Raw genomic sequence first — 20,235 nt, forward strand, 5'->3', positions numbered from 1 at the left:
TGCATGTGGTGCCTGATGCAGGTGCCATTGATATTTGGACATGTCAAAGATGAACAATAACATCCATCCATCCATTATCTGTACCCGCTATATCCTTTGCAGGGTCACTTGGGTCCGCTGGAGCCTGAACAATAATAACAATGAAATCATAAAATCATTGAACAATAACAATGATTTTATAATTGCATTAGTAGTTTTTGTGCAGTAGTTTTAGTAGTTTGGTTCGAGGGTCAACAGAGGGTGCAACATTTTAAATCTAACACCAATATATAGCATTATCATTATAAAACATTTTGATATTTTTCCCTGTCGTAGAAAATACCAAATACTTGCAAATCATTCGAAAGAAAATAGTTTTTATTGTATCTTATTTCATTTTTGCGACCCCACCAAAAGCTTTTATTTTGAAGGCAGCTCAACAGATCGCCCGTCCAATCAGAACTCACGGACTCAGGAAGGAAGAACAGTTGCTTCAGTTGTTGCAACAACATGAATTGAACTTCCTTGTAATTCACGCGTTTCCTCGAGCCAATGGTCCATTCTTAGACATATAAGGCGGAATTTCACAGTAGGATACACGATTTTAAGGTAAGCAGTACAAAATGTCAAACTTTTGACATCACAGACAGTCCTGGTACTGGCATCCTATTCAGTATTAACAGGTCTGTGAATCACATCCAACCATTTTCATCATTATGAACTGGAGTATTTTTTTTAAATTCTTATTTTATTCATTTATTCGGTCGTCTAAAAGAATAAGAGTGGGTGCTAAAAGTAGGTCTAGGGGGTGTATTGGGATTGGCCCTTAAGAGACAGAAATGTATATATTTTTTCTTCTCTTACTTGTATCAAGACTTAAGAGAGACTTTCTTCTGTTAAAATGAGTACAAATGCTAAACCAGTAATGTGCTTAGGGCTATTGTTAAAGCAGAGAAGAGATTAAGTATTTATCAGATAACTAAGTGATCATAAGTAACTATGAACATGTATATAAGGACACACCATACTAGAACAACAAACCAGAATAGTTGAATCAAAAATCAGGTATTTGGCCCCAATTGTATCTCTTTGTATCTCTACGACACTCAGAGAATGAGAGTAGCAAGCAATAGTGGGCTTTGGTGCTGTTACTCGATATTACTCCTTAAAAGCATTAGACGATTCAATTAGAGGATGAGCACAGTTTACAGCCTGCCTCTTTCATCCAGTTTTTTTCAAATATACACCATCAGATAATTATGGCTCGGCCAGTTTCACAAGCTTGCAGTTTTTTCTCACTGATGCTTGATGCCTTTTGTAAAAAATACTATAATACTGACAGATTGTGGTTGACACTGACTTATGTGTGCCATATCATATTCCAAGTCTGGTTCTGTTACAAAAACCACTGACAACAGTGATCCGTCACTGGCCGAGGCCCAGATAGAGATGACTGAAAGGCCATTTCTGTCGTTTCGGGCCGTGAACTTGATCATTTGTGGCTTAAATTTAGCTGAATGTTGAAAATTAATGACCAGAAAAGTTTGTTAAAGTCACACTATGCAGCAATACCAGTTCTGACCACACAGGGGCAGTCACAGTCGTAATACACAATGAAGTGCACCTCTAGTGGGACAAAATGGTATTACAAAACATTACAAGACATTGCCTTATTGAGTAGTTTTAGTGATTAAATGCATAAAAGTACTGGATTAATATGTGTGCTGTTGTTCAGATGGGATACATGACAGTAGAGGAGCACAGCTCCACCCTGCTCCACCTCAAGAGATCTCCGGGTATCCGCTCTTGGTCTCTTCTTGTTGGTAAGTTTCAATAAAAACAATCCATCGTGCTTCTCTTCTGTCTGCATCATTTCCAAAATATGGAACTTTTCCTGTTTTCATTGCAGCTATAGCTTCTGTTGGGTTTGCGGCTGCGTACTACAGCTCAGGTACACAATAAACATTTATCAATATGGCCTTCCACTTTCGCCTATGGCAGCAGCTGATGTTGTTCCCTCCTTTTTTACGTTGCTTGGACTCCACAGACAGCATCCTGTGGAAGCTCTTCTACGTGACCGGCTGCCTGTTTGTGGCCATGCAGAACATGGAGGAGTGGGAAGAAGCCGTGTTTGACAAAACCAAGAACCAGATAGAGCTCACGACCTGCAGCTTGTACACTTTGGTGCTGACATTGTGGAGGAAGGGCCGAGAGAGAGGTCGGTAAAAGCCCTTGGATGGTTAGTGGACCCCATTAATGCGGCGAGAGTGCAGGATATCGTATGACGCCCGTTTCTCTTTGTCTCTCAGTTGTGCTGGATCTGACGCAGCTGTGTGACGTCTGTGTTCAAGAAGAGAAGGTGCGTTACTTGGGGCGTGGTTATCTGGTGATGCTGCGGTTGGCTGCGGGCTTCTCCTACCCCCTCACACAGAGCGCCACCCTGGGGGGCCGCAGGTAGGTCGTCTGCTGCTCCAACGTGGATAAACTCTCACCAATTACCACTTTTGGCTTAAGGGCTCTGTCAAGTGTCTCTATCAAGGCTTTTATATTGATGAGAGCACTGCATCGCTGTGTAAGCTCTTCCCAAGCCCGTAACCAGGTCCAGGTCTGGATTCTGCGAGGATGACGTCTCAGGCCCCCTGATCCGCTCTCTCGCACCTTGAGTCTGACTAATCCGGGTATTGTCATGCTGGAATACACCAGTAGCATCGAAGAAGCAAAAAGAAAACCTACCGATTGAAAAAACTCATTGAACAGCAGATTGAGCAAGCTTTTTGAGTACATGTTGTTGCAGAACCTAAACCAACCTAAGCAACCCCCGATCATCATACTCCCACCACACCCCACTCCCACCTGGTGGACATTAGGGATGACCGATGCGTCGCTTTATTCACACCTATCTGATCCTAAAGCCTCCATCTTTCAGAATCGGAGTTAATGTGGTTTCATCAGACTACATTGCCCCCCATTGTTACCCTTTATGTTCAACAGCAAGACAAAGTATTTTTTTTAAAGATGAGCTTCACTGATCAGAGGTTTTCTTGAGGCTCGACAGCAGTTTAGTCCGGATATCGTACAGGAGGAAGTGCTTACTTTCACTATTCAAATTGCTGAGAATGCTGCTCTTCAATTTTATTCTGGTAGACTTGACACAATGTGTAAGCGATCCACAGCAGGTTCGTTCAACACTACGATGCTTCCTCAGATATGGAGGCTGGTCATTATCCTTCCAGGGTTTGATCTTGTTTAGTTGATGCAGACTAATAGTTTAAGTATTGACATCTTTCCCACAATCACGGGACATCTCCCCAGAGACAATCTCAGTGAAAGCTTTTAATACCTTAATGCATCTGCATGCATAACATATTTGAAGTCTGATTTACATGCCAGTCCTTGTATTGAGTTTCTTGAAGCTTTTGAACCCGTCAGAACGCTGCAGCTGATCGTTTTCCACCATGTTGTTGCTCCCCTCAGTGATGTGGAGGCAGTGGGCTCGCTGCTGAAACGCTTCCTGGGTCTGGAGGAGCTGCAGAAACGCAGGCAGCAGGAGTTGGAGGCCGAGTGCGACGAGGACGATTCTCTGGACAACAGCACCGCCTCAGAGGATGAAACAGATCAATAACCCCGCCTCCACCAAGCACTGCAGGACACTTCCCTATACAGTTGTTTGGACTTCCATCATCAAAAGTTGCAAACCCAGACCTAACTAAGCGTTCCATAACCTTCTAGTTTGCAGGTCCATTCATTTAAGTCGGCTACCAACTGTTGTGCAACATACTGTCAATGAACCGAGGAGGAGAGTTCATGACATCTGCCTCCGTAGATCAGTGTCAGTACTTTGATATTGATGCCACGTGTTAGAAGCAGAGAACTCTCCTCCAGTCACGTCCACTGACAGTAGTTTAAACATCATTGGCAGCTGACTTTTACACTTAAAAACATGGAGACGCTTACACATGACATGGGTTTGGGTTCACTCAAGTGGAACGACGTCTTTGAGCCTCGTCATAGGTTTAAAAAAAGCTATTTATTTTGACATAGCTTTGTTGCCTCAAGTGTTAACATTAATTGCAGTTTTGCTGTATATTTCAGTCTCACTCAAATCTGTGGTTATATCCGTAGTGAGATTAGGATCCATTTCCATCTGATCTCAGGTGGACCGTGAACAGACTTTACACGAGGTGACATTCTCAGTACAGCTTCAGCTGCAAGTGTCTCTACGTGTGCACACGTCTTTCTTCGCCATCTTTCTCTTTTAAATGATCCTCTACTGAGCTAATGACTGTTTGAGAAGTGCTCTTCAGATTACAGATGTACTGTTCCTTCTTCCCGCTGAACTCTTAATGAGCGTTTATGGACGCTGGGAAAGACGATGGGAAGCAACTTACTCACAGTTTTTCTGGACCATCCAGCCCCTGTTCATGTGTTTGCATGCTTATTTGTGCTGGGTCTGCACCCCCCGTGAATTGACGCATGCAGAAACTGTCTTGGATCACAAAGACCTTGAGGAACTCAGCCAAGAGTACAAGAGAATCGTGTGAGAAATGTTTTGTTTTTTGACATTTGTGTAACTTCTGGGAACCAAACACTGAATCTCAGGTTTATGCTTTTAGTCAAACTGTAGATTTTTGTTATTTTAAATCTTAGGTTTCTGTCAATGCTGATGTTTCCTACTCAAGAAGAAGACTTTTTTTATTTTTATTAAACTGTTGGATGATTTTATTTTATTTTTTGTAAACTTTGGTTTGATGAACTTAAATAAAATTGCTTTGTATCAAACATCAATTTTTTCCCCCCTTTTTTGCTTCACTTACCTCCATTCACAGTCCTTTGCATTTAAGCGAGGAATCACATATAAAAGACATGATAACTGTCAGTTTTAGAGATGATGTGTTCACTGACTCGTAATGACAACAAAAATCATTCAAAGTGTTGCAGCGGAGAAAATAATACAAATAAAAAACGTTTCAAGTCAAACCGATAACCTCTCTTCTATGGCACCATCATCTTCAGACCGTCTTGGATATCCTCTCTTATTTTCTGTATAGGAACCACGACGGGGCTGACGTGCTCTTCCATCCACTCCTGAGCGGTGGATTCTGGGTAAAGACGCACCATCTCCTCCCTCACTGCGTCCGCCTTCTGCTGAATCGCTGCCAGATACCTGAGATGTGACCAGAGGACGTTTGACTTAGATACCAGACAGACAGACGGATGGCGGCTGCTCTTAAAGAGCTTACAGACAAACCACCGACACCAGGAGTTTATATTTGTGATCAAACGTGTAGCATGAGGTCAAGTCGGTGTGAGAAAGTATGAATCTATTCTTTCTAACAACCAAACAAGACGTTTCCTCCAGCTCCAAAACAAAGCCGTCTTTACTGACCTTCAGCCACGTAAAACTTTATTCCTTTATTTGTCAAAATCAGTATCTGCCAACTGTGTCGTAGGCGGTTATGCATTAAAAAGTTACTCCTCGGATCTGCTAATGAGGCGCAGTGTTAAAGCAGCTCAAATTAGTATCGTTTTTTTTCATGCTGAAAAAAAAAAATCAGTTTAATTTGAGGAGATATTTGATGACTTTAAGGTCGTGTCGCTGAGCTCTCCTGGTCTCGCTTCCTGCCGTCTCTTGTAACAGTAAGAAAAGAAACCAAAGCTAGAGATACACTTAAGATGGAGAGTATAACCCCCCTCCCCCCCAAACATTTCTAACTAAATATCAAAAGAAATACTACACAAAGGTTATATTTAAAGGGCTAATTTCAGTGTACCGGGACGTTACTTTTCAGCTAATGGCTTGGGGGCGGGGCATGTGTAAAGTGCAAACACAGACAGAACTGTCAAATCTCTAAAAACACACTTACAGGTGAAGCCTACAACTTTAGCCCATCTGCACCCCCCCTTCCGACTGGACAGGAACGTGAAAGAATACTTACGATGAAGCTTGGGAGTGAATCTGCTTGGTGATTAGCGGGTTCATCATCTTCCTCTGGCGTTGGTAGGGGCTGAGCCAACCCCTAACAAACCTACAGGAGAACAAGCCCGCTTGAAATATTTTATAGCGTTACAAATGTTTTTTTTAAGAGTTTAGTATTGGACAAGACGGGTTACGTCTAAAGAAGAACAAAAAATATAAAAACAAAACAATTTTGTGGCTTAGAGCTTCCTGGATGACTTCTTTCTCCAGTACTTTCTAGTATAAACCACTAAAAAGATTTATAATGAAGCCACACACACACACACACACATTCACGCAGCACTTGGTTCATCTAGAACCATCTTAGGCAACATTTTCTTCTCATACAACCGACCAAGAGTCATATGTCTGACAATTTTATGAAAACATGAGCAAAAAAAAAATCACCTTTTTCCCCTAAAGGATTAATTTCAAGAGGGGTGGTGCTGCATTACTAAACCGTTACTGCAAAGAAGACTCTTTAACAAATGGAGGTCACGTATCTTCTGACAGACGCTGTACCGCCTGAATCAAAGATTCTGAAAATGTCCAATGACCCAATGGAGAAAGATATTTTGCTAAATTTAACATTATTAGCTCAATACAGGAAAAAAAGAAGTCACATGATCACAACCCTCAACTTACATGTCGCTTTCAAAAAATCTTAAGTCATTAGAGTTGAGCAGGGAATTGAGCTCCACGATGAGCTTCGCCAGCTTCGCTCCTGGGAACGATGAGTCTACTACACATGTCCTGAAAGCCGCACAGATTAAACTGTCAGACCGTTTGAAAACAGCGATTGTGTCCCTTTACCGAAAACAGTGTTGGATCTCACCTCTCTAGGTCTTCCACCTCCACCGAGGACATACCCAGCCTCTCCTTTACTTTGCCTTGAGCCTCAGCACTAAACTGACCATGGATGAGAGTTTGGAGACAGGCCGCTAGTGATGGGAGTCCCACAGGCATCAGCTCACACAGCACTGACATATGGTCGTACCTGTCAGTGGGTAAATGAACAGCTGAGTGAATTATTTTGAATTCATGTAACATTTATACATCATCATAAATCATTTGAATAAAAAAATGCTTTTATTTTGAAAAGCAGAAACATTAACTCCAGTTAATTTCCTCAGATTCTCACAAGCGATGCATCAATTGCAACTTCCTCAGGGGATTCAAATTGACAATTATTACACTTTCACAGTGACTGCCGATCACCTGGCTCTGACCACCGCCTGATCAGTCCGATCATCCCCAGTTTTTACCTCTGCCAGCCCGTGATGGCGATGCCTTTCAGGTTCACGCCGGCAGACAGAGAAGCAGCCACCTTCAGCCACTGTGCATGGTTCTCCACATGCCTCTGAGTTGTGGTCACGCAGGTGTAAACGGTGGTGGAGCCTTTGAAGGAGCTGGCCGCCCACAGGTCTGACATCCCAGCACTGCAGTACCGCTCAAGCAGCGACACTGAAAACACAGTGGAGAACATTTGCATCACAGCCCCTTTAAAATCAATTCAGCTAAGAAATCGAAGGCGATTTGCAGGATGAGTTACTGTAAGGTTAACAGTTACTAGGGCTGGGCGATATATTGAGATTTTAATATATATCGATATATTTTCAAACACGATATGGTACCAGACAATATCGTTTATATCGATTTAAAAAAAAAATTAAAAAAAAAAAAAAATATATGATTTTGATATAGCTTATTTTGTGACAAATTGACTTGAATCTTTTTTTGCACAAATGTTTTGTTATTTGCACAACTGTCAACCTCAGTGGAAAAGTCTGCCTGTTACTGTCTACATTGTATTAATTGCACAGTGTATTTTAATTTAATTGTTATGCAGTAAAGGGATATTTGTTTTATTTTATTCAAGAAGCATTTTTATTCTATATATGCAGGAAGTTTATTTTTATTTCATTTGTTTTATACATTTTGACCTCTGTTAACAAAGGTACCTGTGTGACATTTGGCACAAGGCTTTGTATTAAAACTGACTGTTTTTTTAAGGGTTTGCCTCAGAAAAATATGAAGCTAACAGAGATGCTATGCTATAATGCTTTGGGGGAAACCCCAATTATGGCACAGAAAAAATATCGAGATATATATCGAGTATCGCCATTTAGCTAGAAAATATCGAGATATGACTTTTGGTCCATATCGCCCAGCCCTAACAGTTACTATGTCAAAAATGATTTAGTTCAAATTACATCATCCAGAAACTGAAACATCTTTTGCACTACGCTACTTGGTTGTGTAAAATAAAACATGGATGTTTTTTAACCACCAAGTTTATGGCTCCTACCAGTTTGGCCCACATCCAGGTCGGGGTTGTAGTCCCACAACATCGGCTGCACCAGTTCAACCAGGCCACTTGCTGTCACGTGGATAACAACAGAAAATGGTTAACGCAAGAGGCGCTTGAGTGCCATTACAACAAAACTAGCAGTGGTTGCAAAAACTGAACTCGAAGGTCACCGACGGCAGGATTGAAACTTTTCGAGGATGCGACGGCTTTAAGGGGAATCGACAGGATCTCCTCCTCACCTCTCAGTGTGTCCAGGCTCATGCCTCGCATCATATCATCCCACATTATGACGCTCATGGTAGGCCACGCCTCCTTGATCGCCTTAACCACCTTGGTCACGTGAGCGAGGAAAAGCTGCTCCACTGTACGTCCAGGCGAGGCCAGCCACAGCTTGGACTCCTCGCCCTCACCGAGCATGTAAACCTGGTGAACGTGCAGACGAGTGCATCAGATTCAACTCTGAAGCTGCGGTCAGTCAACGGAGGACAAACCCTCACCTCGTCCGCTCCGATGTGCAGGGTACTTAGACCGGGATGCAGCTCCACTACCTGCTTCAACATCTCCATCACCAGCTTCACCCCCTCCTCTTTGTGAGGATTCAGCGTGCCCAGGCAGTGGGGCTCCTCCCTGAGGTGCCACAACGACTGATGCTTCAACACAAACTACGACAGAAAAAGGGACGAAAGCATTCAAGCATTATCCTACACAATAATTCATGCTAAAAACCCTGCTTTTACAGCCAAAATATAGAAGACGCTGAAAAATTTGTTGTGAACTTTAAATACAGTATGTAGCAATACCATGTCTGACCACACGGTGGCAGCACATCTCAAAATATTCATCATTCAATATTCATGTAATTCGACGTGTTATTAAAAAAAAAACAGCAAAGGTGCAGTGAATTTCAGCCTCAGAGAGATTTGCAGTCCAAGTTCTGAGGTGGTGCAGCCTTCTGTCTGAGGGGAGGAGGGTGAACAGCTCATGGGCTGGGCGGGTAGGTCCATCTTGATGGTTCTTGATCAGGTTCTGCACCTGCTGATGTACAATTCTTCTATAGAAGAGGAGCTGCTGTTGGTCGGCATAACAAAGTAGACTTCTAGGGGACCAAATGGCATCAGAAGATGTGCCGGACCGTCCCCACTCATTGGCACAGAACTGCCAGAGGCAGAACTGTATGTATGTGGCCAGAAGTGGTATTCCTACATAGTGTTGCTTTAATCTTTTTCATGTTAAATATTCATCGGGCAAATGAAAAGCAAACGCATAAGGGCACCAAAACAAGTTATCCTCATCAGGATTTAGTTATATTACATAAAGAGCGCAGACTTTTACTTACTTCCATATGTCCGAACGTCTGCACAAGTGGGATCACCTCCATGCCCTTTGATCTGGCAAACTCCAGCATGGACAAAACTTCATCTCGGCTAAAAACACAGTAAGAGGTAATTGCGCATCTTCATTTTTATTTTTGCAGCACAGATTCTTGCCCATCAAGTAATATAATTAACTATTCTAATCTTAATACAGAATCTCAGTGATTATATAACCCTTGTTATAATATAATTGGTGATGAAATCTGGCCAGTTTGGTGTCTTTTTGTCATTTTTCTTCTTTGATTTGTTTCTTTTTTTAATACAGTGGGCAATGCTGATATCTAAAATTAAGTAGTAGCAACAATGATTTCATTGCACTAGTAATTCTCATGTAATGTCAGATTTAAAGCTTTTGCACCCTCTGTTGACCAGCCATCCAAATACAGTACAGACCAAAGGTTCGGACACATCTTCTCATTCAAACAAATGGGGAAGTGTGTCCAAACTTTTGATCTATACTGTATGTACCAAAACTATGACTTTGGACATGAAATCAGTGGTTTTGTCACGTGGATCACGTTTTACATGCAAAAATATAATATTCTATGATGACCTTACCATCAAGAAAGAAATATTACAGCTGGACTAACCTCAAAATTCTATCAGAATATTATAGCTGAATCAAAAGAATCCTCAGAGGATAAAAGACCTTACTGAAGGAATTACTGTAGAGTGAGTGGCAGGATATAAGTTACCGGTGCCAAGTACAAACAATAAACACAAGGTTCAAACTCCTACAATATAAATGGGTGATGAGAACATATATTACACCAGAGTTACTACACCGCATTTACCCTAATACACCAGATACTTGTGTCAAGTGTGGGATACAGAAAGGTAGCTTGTTTCACTGCCTCTGGGAATGTACCCTCATTCAAGAATTTTGGAAAGAGATTATTACAATTATATCTGTTCATCAAAAAGCAATTTCCTCTTTGTCCCAAGCTTTGTATTTTTGGTTTTTCCCTACAAGCTGTACTTTGAACGATAGCAGGAAGAAGATGGTGGTATTTTGTCTTCTAGAAGCTAAACATAAAATTGCACTGTCATGGAAATCTGTTCACAGACCAAGTAGGCAGAGTTGGGTTGAGGGTTTACTGCAATGCCTTGCTTTATAGAAACTTACATATGTTGTTAAAGGGAAATATAACACATGTGAGATTTGGGGCTCTTTTATGCAATTTCTGGAGGGGGAGGATTTTATTGCGGCATTGTAGTCTACTGTTGTATTAACTTCTTGTTTATTTCTAATAAGGTCACTGATCACATTTTGGATGGTGGGAGCATTCTAGAAGTACACAATGTGTTTCCATCGGTGTATGTACATGTTGGTCACTCATTAGCGTTATCCTTTTCTTTTCCCTAAACACCATGATGAGAATCAGTCAGTTACCACAACAGTAAAATATACCACTTAGATCTGTACATTTGAAATATCTTCAAGTGCCCATTTGTACATATCAACATGCCTTGTTCTGTTTTGTGCCTTTGTACTGTAATTGAAAAAGTCAATAAAAATATTTGTCAAAAGAAAGTATGATGATTTTATACCACAGTTTTTTTTGGCTCATGCACATCTTTTGGCTCAAGGCTCCCCAGAGCCAGTAAATCACACGGACGTCTCAAAGTGCACCTGTAAGCAGGATGTGCAGCCGCTTGCAGCAGCCTCAGCTCCCCCTCATACGGAAACATGTCCTCGTACTCCACCAGCAGACCGTCTGCTCCCAGCTGACAGAACAGCTCGATCAGCTGAGGAGGTGGAGACACAGCGATCAGAAACAAACACCACCGAGCACCAGGCGCACCAGGCGCACAAATTAAGACTATCAACGGGTACAAAAATATACTGTAATGGGATATATTGTAATGCAATCAAACTCATTGACACCAAATTTCATAGTGTAACTATAATTACTGGGCTTTTGTTTGCTTCTTTGCACCTACCATATATTATATGATAGTGTAAGAGATGTATTATTGCACTGTGTGTGTGTGTGTATATATATATATATATATATATATATATATATATATATATGTGTGTGTGTGTGTGTGTGTGTGTGTGTGTGTATGTATGTATGTATGTATGTATGTATGTATGTGTGTGTGTGTGTATGTATGTATGTATGTATGTATGTATGTATGTATGTATGTATGTATGTATGTATGTATGTATGTATGTATGTGTGTGTGTGTGTGTGTGTGTGTGTGTGTGTGTGTGTGTGTGTGTGTGTAGTGTCTGGAGGTGTGAATATATGTACTGCCTGTGTGCATGAGTATGTTTGTGGTTGTGCATGTTTGGGTAAACACATTCATACATTGCTATACAGTTAATGTATACAGTACTGATACTACAAAAACATGGATGCAAATTTGTATTGACATCCCACTACATGTATATACACAGGACTGTCTCAGAAAATTAGAATATTGTAATAAAGTCCTTTATTTTCTGTAATGCAAAAATGTCATACATTCTGGGCTCATTACAAATCAACTGAAATATTGCAAGCCTTTCATTATTTTAATATTGCTGATCATGGCTTACAGCTTAAGAAAACTCAAATATCCTATCTCAAAAAATTAGAATATTCTGGGAATCTTAATCTTAAACTGTAAACCATAATCAGCAATATTAAAATAATAAAAGGCTTGCAATATTTCAGTTGATTTGTAATGAATCCAGAATGTATGACATTTTTGTTTTTTTAATTGCATTACAGAAAATAAAGAACTTTATCACAATATTCTAATTTTCTGAGACAGTCTAGTATATACTTTGATAGCCCAAACTGTTTGTTTATTTGTCCTTTGTTTTTAGATATAGATCTTTACTGTCATTATCCCTATGTACAACGAAATTAAAAGTGCTCTCCAGTCAGCACATCATATAAAAAAATAAAATAACTGAAAAATAAATCAATAAAATTAAATAAAAACAAATAAAATAAATATATATATCTAGACACATTCACCCCTCCACACATACATCAACATACGGACATTACAAGAACTTTCATCAACATACAATCATCTTTTGTTATTGCACATTAGCTCCTGTTTTTGTTAAGAGTGGTTATTGCTGTTGGATAAAAGCTGTGTTTGAGTCCGTTTGTCCTTGTCTTCATGAATCTGTATTTTTTCCTAGATGGCAGCAGTTCAAACAGCGAGTGTCGGGGGGGAGGAGTGTCTTTTATTATAGTTTGGGCTTTTTTCTGGCAAAGTGGTGGAGGTGTTCCAGTGTGGAGAGAGGGCAGCCGGTGGTGATGACCCTCTGGAGGTCTTTCCTCTGAGCTGCTGTACAGCTGCTGTACCAGATGCAGATACAGTACGTCAGAATGCTCTAGATGGAGGCTCGTTAGAAGGACACCAGCAGCCTCTGGGTGATGTTCTCCCTCCTGACGATCCTGAGGAAGTACAGTCTCTGCTGGGCCTTTTTCAGCAGCTCAGTTCACACTCCAGGTCAGGTTCTCCTCCATGTGGACTCCCAGGTACCGGAAGTTGGCTACCCTCTCTACACAATCCCCGCTGATGATGAGAGGAGGAATCTCTGTCTTTGTCCTCCTATAGTCAATTACCAGCTCTTTGGTCTTGGAATCAGGAGTAGGCGGCTGGGTGTCACTGCTGACCCCCTACCGGCAGCTCCTGCAGCCAAGCTGATGCCAAACGTATTGCCCTGCTTTCCTTTGGACCACATCAGCAAGGCTGAGAGGGGGATCCTGATGACTGGGCACCCCAGGATTACCATATATTTTGCCCAGGCATGCGCCCTGGAGAGGTCACTTCAGTGCCGCTGACCCACAGCAACAGAAACAACACGGGAGACAGCTGTAACCCATCAACAGACTAATTCCCGGCGCATACTCCATTGTCTTGCAAGACAGAAGGAAAACAATAATCCACAAAGAGCATCCGCACGTAGCTCCCCTGCTGCTCCAGGTGGGCTAGTGCAGCATGGAGTGCCGTGGCCACTGCATCCTCCGTGGATCGGTTCTCTCTGTAGGCAAACTGGTGGGGGTCAAGGTTGCGGGGCAGGGCTGCTGTGATTTGACTACGGACCAGCTTTTCAAAGCACTTCATCACCACCGGGGTGAGTGCAACTGGTCTTTTTCTTTTTGTGCTCTAACAATCATTAACTCTTTTTCCTGCACTTCTTTATAAACATTGTCTAGTATTGTATGATAATAGGGTAGGCATCACAAGATCATGCTTCAGCCTACACCTTTTTGGTCACATCTATTTGAGCCATCTCTGTAGTGCCTCTCTGGTTTTGCTGTTTTCCCCATGTGTGCTGTATGATGATGGTTGCACTTGCACCGATGTAATAACATTGTTTTTTGGATGAACAAAAATTAAAAAACAAACCAGGCGCAAGGCTGATTTATGGTTCCGGTGTCGTGCCAAAAAGTGATTGCCTGCCAGAATCTGATTTCTCCCCTGAAAATGGGTCTTTTTACCTGCCAAAAATTGATTGAAGGCCAAATACAATTAATGAAAGTTTGTTTCTACCTAAATATGATTTGATCTCATCCTTGAGCTTCATAATATAAACACTAGAGCTCACAGGATTGCTTTTAACTCTTTTAAAGGACCATTACAACACAAAATAGGCATTTTCACCTGCCAAAAATGGATTGAAGGCCAAATACAGTTAATGAAAAGTTGTCTCTGCCTAAATATGACCTCATATGATCTCATTCTTGAGCTTCATAATCTGAAAATGTGAGCTTCAGGCTCACCGCGTGCAGGTGCTCGGGCCGAGGAGGGGCACCTTTCAGGTCCAGGTGGACAAGCCTGCTGCCTTTGGGCCAAGGCGGACACGCCATCCTCCCTGTAAAGAGCAGCAATGAGCCAAAGAGAACTTCAGTTTGTTCAGGGAAGCAGAGTCCGACTCACCGTGAAATGTGACGCCAGTGGGATGAAGGGGACGAGACCAGGCGCGTGTACAGCACTGAAAATGATCACTCCTGCTTAAAGCTCAACGTTTTTCTTCTTTTATTTTGTTTTGCATGGTTGATATAAACATCAGAGACTTGACTTCGCCCTCTTCTTCATCTTCATGGGTTTTATTGTCGACTGTCAAACAACGAACTGGAGCTTTACCTCCACCCACTGGTCGGTCAGGGGGACGCTTGCTCTAAATGATGAAGAAAACAGATAATTCCTCGGGAATAAAACGGGTAGAAAAATTATTTTAAGGTTTTCAAACTTATGGACAGAGGTGGACAGAGTACTCGACCCCAGTACTTGAGTAAGAGTACAAATACTACTGGTCAAAATTTACTCCATTACAAGTAAAAGTAGCTCAGTCAAAATATTACTGGAGTAAGAGTAGAAAAGTACTTGCTTTTAAAGGTACTTAAGTAACCACAAGTAAATGCTTTTAAATTTACTTTAAGTAAAAGTAAAAGTAAGAGTAAATTTCTCATTTTCCACATCAGTAAATTACTATATTTTTTCTAAATTAATTTAAGGATCTTTTAACTCTTGTTTCTGAGAATTAGCTCTTTGAAACCAGCTGCACTGATGTGCTGCTTTTTAGAACCACAATGTTATATAAAACCTGCAGAAGAAAAAAGAGCAGACCTGAAAGTAACGAGTACTTTTCAGCCTTCCTACGAATTTACTCGAGTAAAAGTAAAAATATTTGTCTTGGAAATGTATTCAAGTAAGAGTAATAAGTACCAAAGAAATCTAATACTCAAGTAAAGTACAAATCCTCTGGATATGTACTTAAGTACAGTACTCAAGTAAATTTACTCCGTTACTGTCCACCTGTGCTTATGGAAATGCGTTCTTGTAAACTACAAGAGCCGGGATTATTGCAACCAACCAAGACAATTTGACGACAATATTTAAACGTCTTAAATTATAAGTAATTATTAAGTATTAAGTAATTATTATATAAACATAACATAAACAATGGCAGGTAAAAACTCCCCTAGTGGCAGAAAAACCTTAAGCCAAACAGTGGCACTAAAAACCCTTTAGGAGGGAAGAAACCTTGAGCAGGACCAGGCTCATAAGGGGGGACCTCCTGCCGAAGACCAGCTGGACAGAGCAGGAAAAGGAAGAACAGAAAGAGAAAATGAAGAACAGAGAAAGGAGAGACACAGACACAATGGTTAGCTAGTACACTGCAAAGATAACTATATAAGCAGATGTAGACATTTATAAAGTTATCCATCTCCTGCACTTTTAATAGTATCATGTCAGTTCTTGAAAAGCTGACAAAAAAAATCTCCGTTCTTATTCCTAAAGTGCCATTTATCATTGTGTGGTTTAATAAACTTGTCTCACGAGGAAGGAAGTAGCCATCCTGATCTTCTGCCCTTCAGTATATGGGTGAATTGACACGAGCATCACAGGGATGACCAGGTTAACCGGGATACAGGGGTGAAGCTGTGAGGAAGAGGGACACGACTTCATAGTCCAGATTATAATACACTACGACTGTTACAAATGCACAAATAACACTTAGTGGGATCCTTACTGACAACCGTGGTCATTCAACAACAGTTTGGAGAACATAAGCTGTAAAGTCAAAGGGGAAGGTAGCTTCAGTTCAGAAGTAAGATTGCTGGTGCTTGGTAAGGGCATGCAATTAAGGGCGTTTTCTGCCTCGCTGAATGGATCTATGGAAAATCCAGTGGAAATAAAGTGGTGGTAGGTGGTACCACTTTAGGTACATATTAGAATGTCAGTAAACTATTGAAGTACCCCTGACTCTGATCCGCGTCAGTGATGTCACCAAATCCCACAAATCTGAACAATTCACTGGGTGATGCAACTTCACACTCAAACTGCCCAAAAACTAAATGAAAGTGTTGTGTTATGTTGTAGTTTTTAATTTAGAAGTCACTTTAGACGTCAAAATACTTTTTTTCATTTTCATTCATTTAACAGATATAATTGCTTCACTCGTAAAGATACAACTTTTTTTTTGTTACATTATGAGCTATTTTTTCTCCCAAAGTGGACCTAAAATTCCTCCTTAAATAGTTTTTTCTATTGCAAGAGTTTTATCTTAAAATAACTTACCAGATATTTCCTTAGAGTGGGTTGAGTTGTCCAAGAGAGGATCAAACCGAGGTGGTGTCTGGGTAAGATTTCTCCTGAAACACCTTCCTGGGAAGGTGTTTCGGGCGTGTCCAGCCAGGACAAGGCTCAGAGGCAGACCCAGGATGTCCTGGGGAAATTGTACTCCTCAGCTGGTTTAGGGATAATTAACGTCCTACTGAAGAGCTGGAGGATGTGGCTGGAGACTGGGCGATGTCCTCTCTACTAAGCCTCCCGCCCCCGTGACCAAAACCCGGATAAGCACAAAATAATGGATGGATGGAAAGATGGGAAAAATGTAAATAAAGTTTGAAAAATAAATAAAAAAAGATGGTAAACAGCTTAATAAACATCCTTAAAGAATGATGATTCTGTTAGTGGTTATAAGAGTGTATCTCATTGCATTTATTTGAATTCTATAAAGCGGCTGTCTCACTTTCTGCCATCATTCTCTGCATCTCATCATGTTTCTGGGTCTCTGCAAAGCACCAAGAAACAACTTGTATTGTAATAAATGCTATATACATAAAATTGAATTGAACTGAACTGAATTCACAAATTTTCTGCTTAACAAGGCTCTTGATTTGGTCTTTACTGCTAACAGTAACGACCAAATCTGTTTGCATTTTTTGTGACCTTCTTTGCCACTTATGTAATTTTCTTTGACATATTTCTCTGATACCCATAAATAGTAAGCCCATCATATGAAGTTTTCATACATGTTTTATTATGTATTATCTTCTTTCTGTATTATTGATCTGTAAACTGACCACTGATGAGTAATGTTTGATCACTGAACTTCTGTATCCTTCTTTGCACTGATATCATTTCTTCTTAAATGGTGAAATGATGAATGCAGTTCCTAACTTGTAAACTAAAAGAAGTGTTATAACCAGTACTCGGACAGATAATTTGTGCTGATTACAAATAATATAATATATTACAAATAATAGCACTGACCAAAACATCTGCAGAAATACTGCAGGAATGACATAGCAGCAGTTAAATGCATCCTTCTGTAAGCTTTAAATATCCACTGGGCTTACATCAAATACATCAAAACACAACAATAAAAAACACTTTTCTGAACTTATCAATATGACTCTGTCCTTCACAGGATAAGTAAAATGGATAACTTCAAAAACTCAAAATCTTAACAAGAATATTTGTCTTATTTCTAGTTAAAATGTCTTATTTTAGTAAAAAAAATCTCATTACACTTTAAACAAGACTCATCACTGGAAAAAACAACAATTTTCACCTGTTTAGAGTAGATTTTCACTTAAAATAAGTAGAAAAATCTGCCAGTGGAACAAGATTTTTTTTGCTTGTAATGAGAAGATAAATCTTGTCCCACTGGCAGATTTTTCTACTTATTTCAAGTGAAAATTTACCTGAAACAGGTGAAAATTGTCAAATAAGTTATTTTTCTGGTAATGACTCTAAATGTTGAAATAGCACATTCATTGATGAAATGACATAAGGGATGGAAAGGGGGGGTGATTTTGACCGTTTTTATTTCAGGGGGGATGCCATCCCCCCTCATCCCCCCTCAACTCGAGTACTGGTTATAACTATCATATCATTTTGCTGATACCTATTATCATTGTTTTGTACGGCTGTAGTGGAAACTGCGTGGTCCAATCAAAATCGTGCTCTCGTTTCCGAACAGCCAATGGGATTGCAGGACGCAGGGCGACCAGGAAGTCGTGTGCGATGCGAGGGACTGGCGGAGGCTGCGGCTGCTGCGTGCAGATGTGCTTTCTGAGCGCTACGTAGTAAATGCTGGGAAGACATGGCTCTGGTGCGACTGAGGAACGCCAAAGGTTCAAATGCATCTGAGATAGAGAAGAAAATCAAGAGGTGAGTTAAAGAAACAAGGCCAACGTCGCATCTTGTCGGGTAGAGTGAAGAGAGAGGGCTGCAAGGTCTGAAACACATCAGCATGGGCTGACTGACACCAGCTGTTGCTTTGTTAACACTCAATATAAGTCTGGGAGCTCTGCAATGTGTCATGTGCAGAGAAGCTTTTCTGTTTGACTTCAGTGTTTAAGGCTTCCAGCTGAGGAGAAATCCCTGAAATCCCTGTATGATCTGAGTTACTACAAACACAAAGCCCCAACACCCCCCACCACGCAACGTGAACGTGGACACAGCAGTAACTCAGCTAATAATAACAATAATAGGATTTTAAAAAATGAAAGAAGGGGATAAAAGTACATGCTCAACCAGGGTAGTTCCTACGTTTTTAGTGGCCCTATAGAAAATCCTTTGTGGGGCCCCCCTGCTGTGTAAAATATCAGTGCATGTGGAAAATCAGAGATTAATTGTGCTGACGCATTAATCTATTTGGCTAGTTGAACTAGCATGATGGCACATTATGGCCATTTAATTTTTTTAAAATATAGCGAAGTGGGGTGGTAAAATACCAAGAAAAACCCAGAACATCAGACTTTTTAAAATGGCCAATTAGTAGGAACAAAAACAACAGAAATCTATTGATTAAACGAAAGAAAATAATCTGAGATTCTGTCTCCATAAATATGAAAATTTGAAAGAAAATAAAGATCACCATATACCCATACAAACATTTAGATTTTTTTTTTCAAGTTTTCTGACTTTATAAACATTTTACAAATTTATGAGTCAGAAATTGTGACTTTATAAAGTTACAAGGTTGAACAGAAAAGCCACAAGATCTTGATTTGTTGATCATCAGCAGGCATTTTGGTGTTAGTTGGGCGAGAGCATTCAGCTGTGTTTTAACATTCGACCGCAAGGACATTGGCAGCGATCTTGGCGAAGCACTTGTTGTAGGTAGCCGTTTAAGGCCGTTTCCAACCAAGCAACATGTCGCCACTCTACAGTGAGAAAGATTATTCAAAAGTGGAAAACATTAAAAACAGCTGTCATCTTGCACAGAGTGGGAAAAAAAGTATTGGCCTCTCCAATGCACAGAGAAATTGCAAAATTCCCAACAACTACATTTCAGACCCTACAGGCCTCAGTTAGCACGTTAGATGCTGCAGGGCGATGATCAGAGCACAAGTAGCACTCAGAGCGGCATAAAAGGAGAAGAATCGGGGTGTTGAAATAGTCCAGTTAAAGTCCAGACATTATCTTGACTGAGATGTTGATCCTGGATTTGACAGAGCTCCGCACAAACAAAACTAAGGGTGCTTTCACACCTGTACCGTTTCAAGCAGTTGTTCCGGAACAGGGAACGTTTCCCCTAAAGATCGGAACGTTTGTTATGTGAACACAGCAATCGCGCTCTGAAACGGCACAAAACAAGCGAGCCGAGATCTCCTAGGAGAGGTGGTCTCGGCCCGATTCCATTCGAGACCTGAAACGGTTCATTTTTTTTATTTGTAGTGAGAACATAATCCACACAGCAACCGATACAACTCCATTCATGTGTATGTGCGACCGCGGCGCAAGGAGAGGAGTCGGTGCAGCCTCCACCACCTTCTCTCCTTTTGGACGTGCCGAGATGTCGTCCCAGCGCGGCACGGTGAAATAAAAAAGTTTTCAATTCGGGCAGAGTTTGCGCAGCG

The 20,235-nt window shown here is 40.8% G+C and overlaps 3 protein-coding genes across 4 annotated transcripts in view; 2 read left to right on the forward strand and 1 right to left on the reverse strand.

Moving 5' to 3' along the window:
• The first annotated feature begins 433 nt into the window (after positions 1-433).
• LOC133419166 (cytochrome b-245 chaperone 1 homolog) lies at positions 434-4,775 on the forward strand. Its single transcript, XM_061708182.1, has 6 exons — positions 434-588; positions 1,715-1,802; positions 1,889-1,930; positions 2,027-2,197; positions 2,289-2,433; positions 3,454-4,775. Exons 2-6 carry the CDS (start codon positions 1,715-1,717, stop codon positions 3,599-3,601), a joined length of 594 nt encoding a protein of 197 aa, XP_061564166.1. The 5' UTR covers positions 434-588; the 3' UTR covers positions 3,602-4,775.
• hexd (hexosaminidase d) lies at positions 4,499-14,670 on the reverse strand. 2 transcript variants are annotated; one of them, XM_061708180.1, is made up of 12 exons: positions 14,516-14,670; positions 14,359-14,450; positions 11,253-11,368; positions 9,583-9,670; positions 8,744-8,908; positions 8,486-8,669; positions 8,244-8,315; positions 7,201-7,399; positions 6,771-6,932; positions 6,581-6,688; positions 5,916-6,005; positions 4,499-5,143 (listed from the first exon to the last, which is right to left on the reverse strand). In XM_061708180.1, the coding sequence occupies exons 2-12, from the start codon at positions 14,443-14,445 to the stop codon at positions 4,972-4,974; spliced, it is 1,443 nt and encodes a 480-aa protein (XP_061564164.1). In that variant the 5' UTR covers positions 14,446-14,450; positions 14,516-14,670; the 3' UTR covers positions 4,499-4,971. The 2 variants fall into 2 exon arrangements, with proteins under 2 accessions (XP_061564164.1, XP_061564165.1); XM_061708181.1 differs by lacking the exons at positions 11,253-11,368; positions 14,359-14,450; positions 14,516-14,670 and adding an exon at positions 11,171-11,231.
• Positions 14,671-18,387: 3,717 nt separating this feature from the next.
• Positions 18,388-20,235, forward strand: part of uts2r2 (urotensin-2 receptor 2) — a 30,623-nt gene continuing 28,775 nt past the window's right edge. The window contains exon 1 of the mRNA XM_061707759.1: positions 18,388-18,541. Coding sequence (XP_061563743.1) covers positions 18,474-18,541 — 68 coding nt within the window. The 5' untranslated portion in view covers positions 18,388-18,473. The remainder of the gene's footprint in view (positions 18,542-20,235) is intronic.

This window comes from Cololabis saira, chromosome 19 (genome assembly GCF_033807715.1).
Source record: "Cololabis saira isolate AMF1-May2022 chromosome 19, fColSai1.1, whole genome shotgun sequence".
In the NCBI taxonomy this organism is placed as follows: Eukaryota; Metazoa; Chordata; class Actinopteri; order Beloniformes; family Belonidae; genus Cololabis; species Cololabis saira.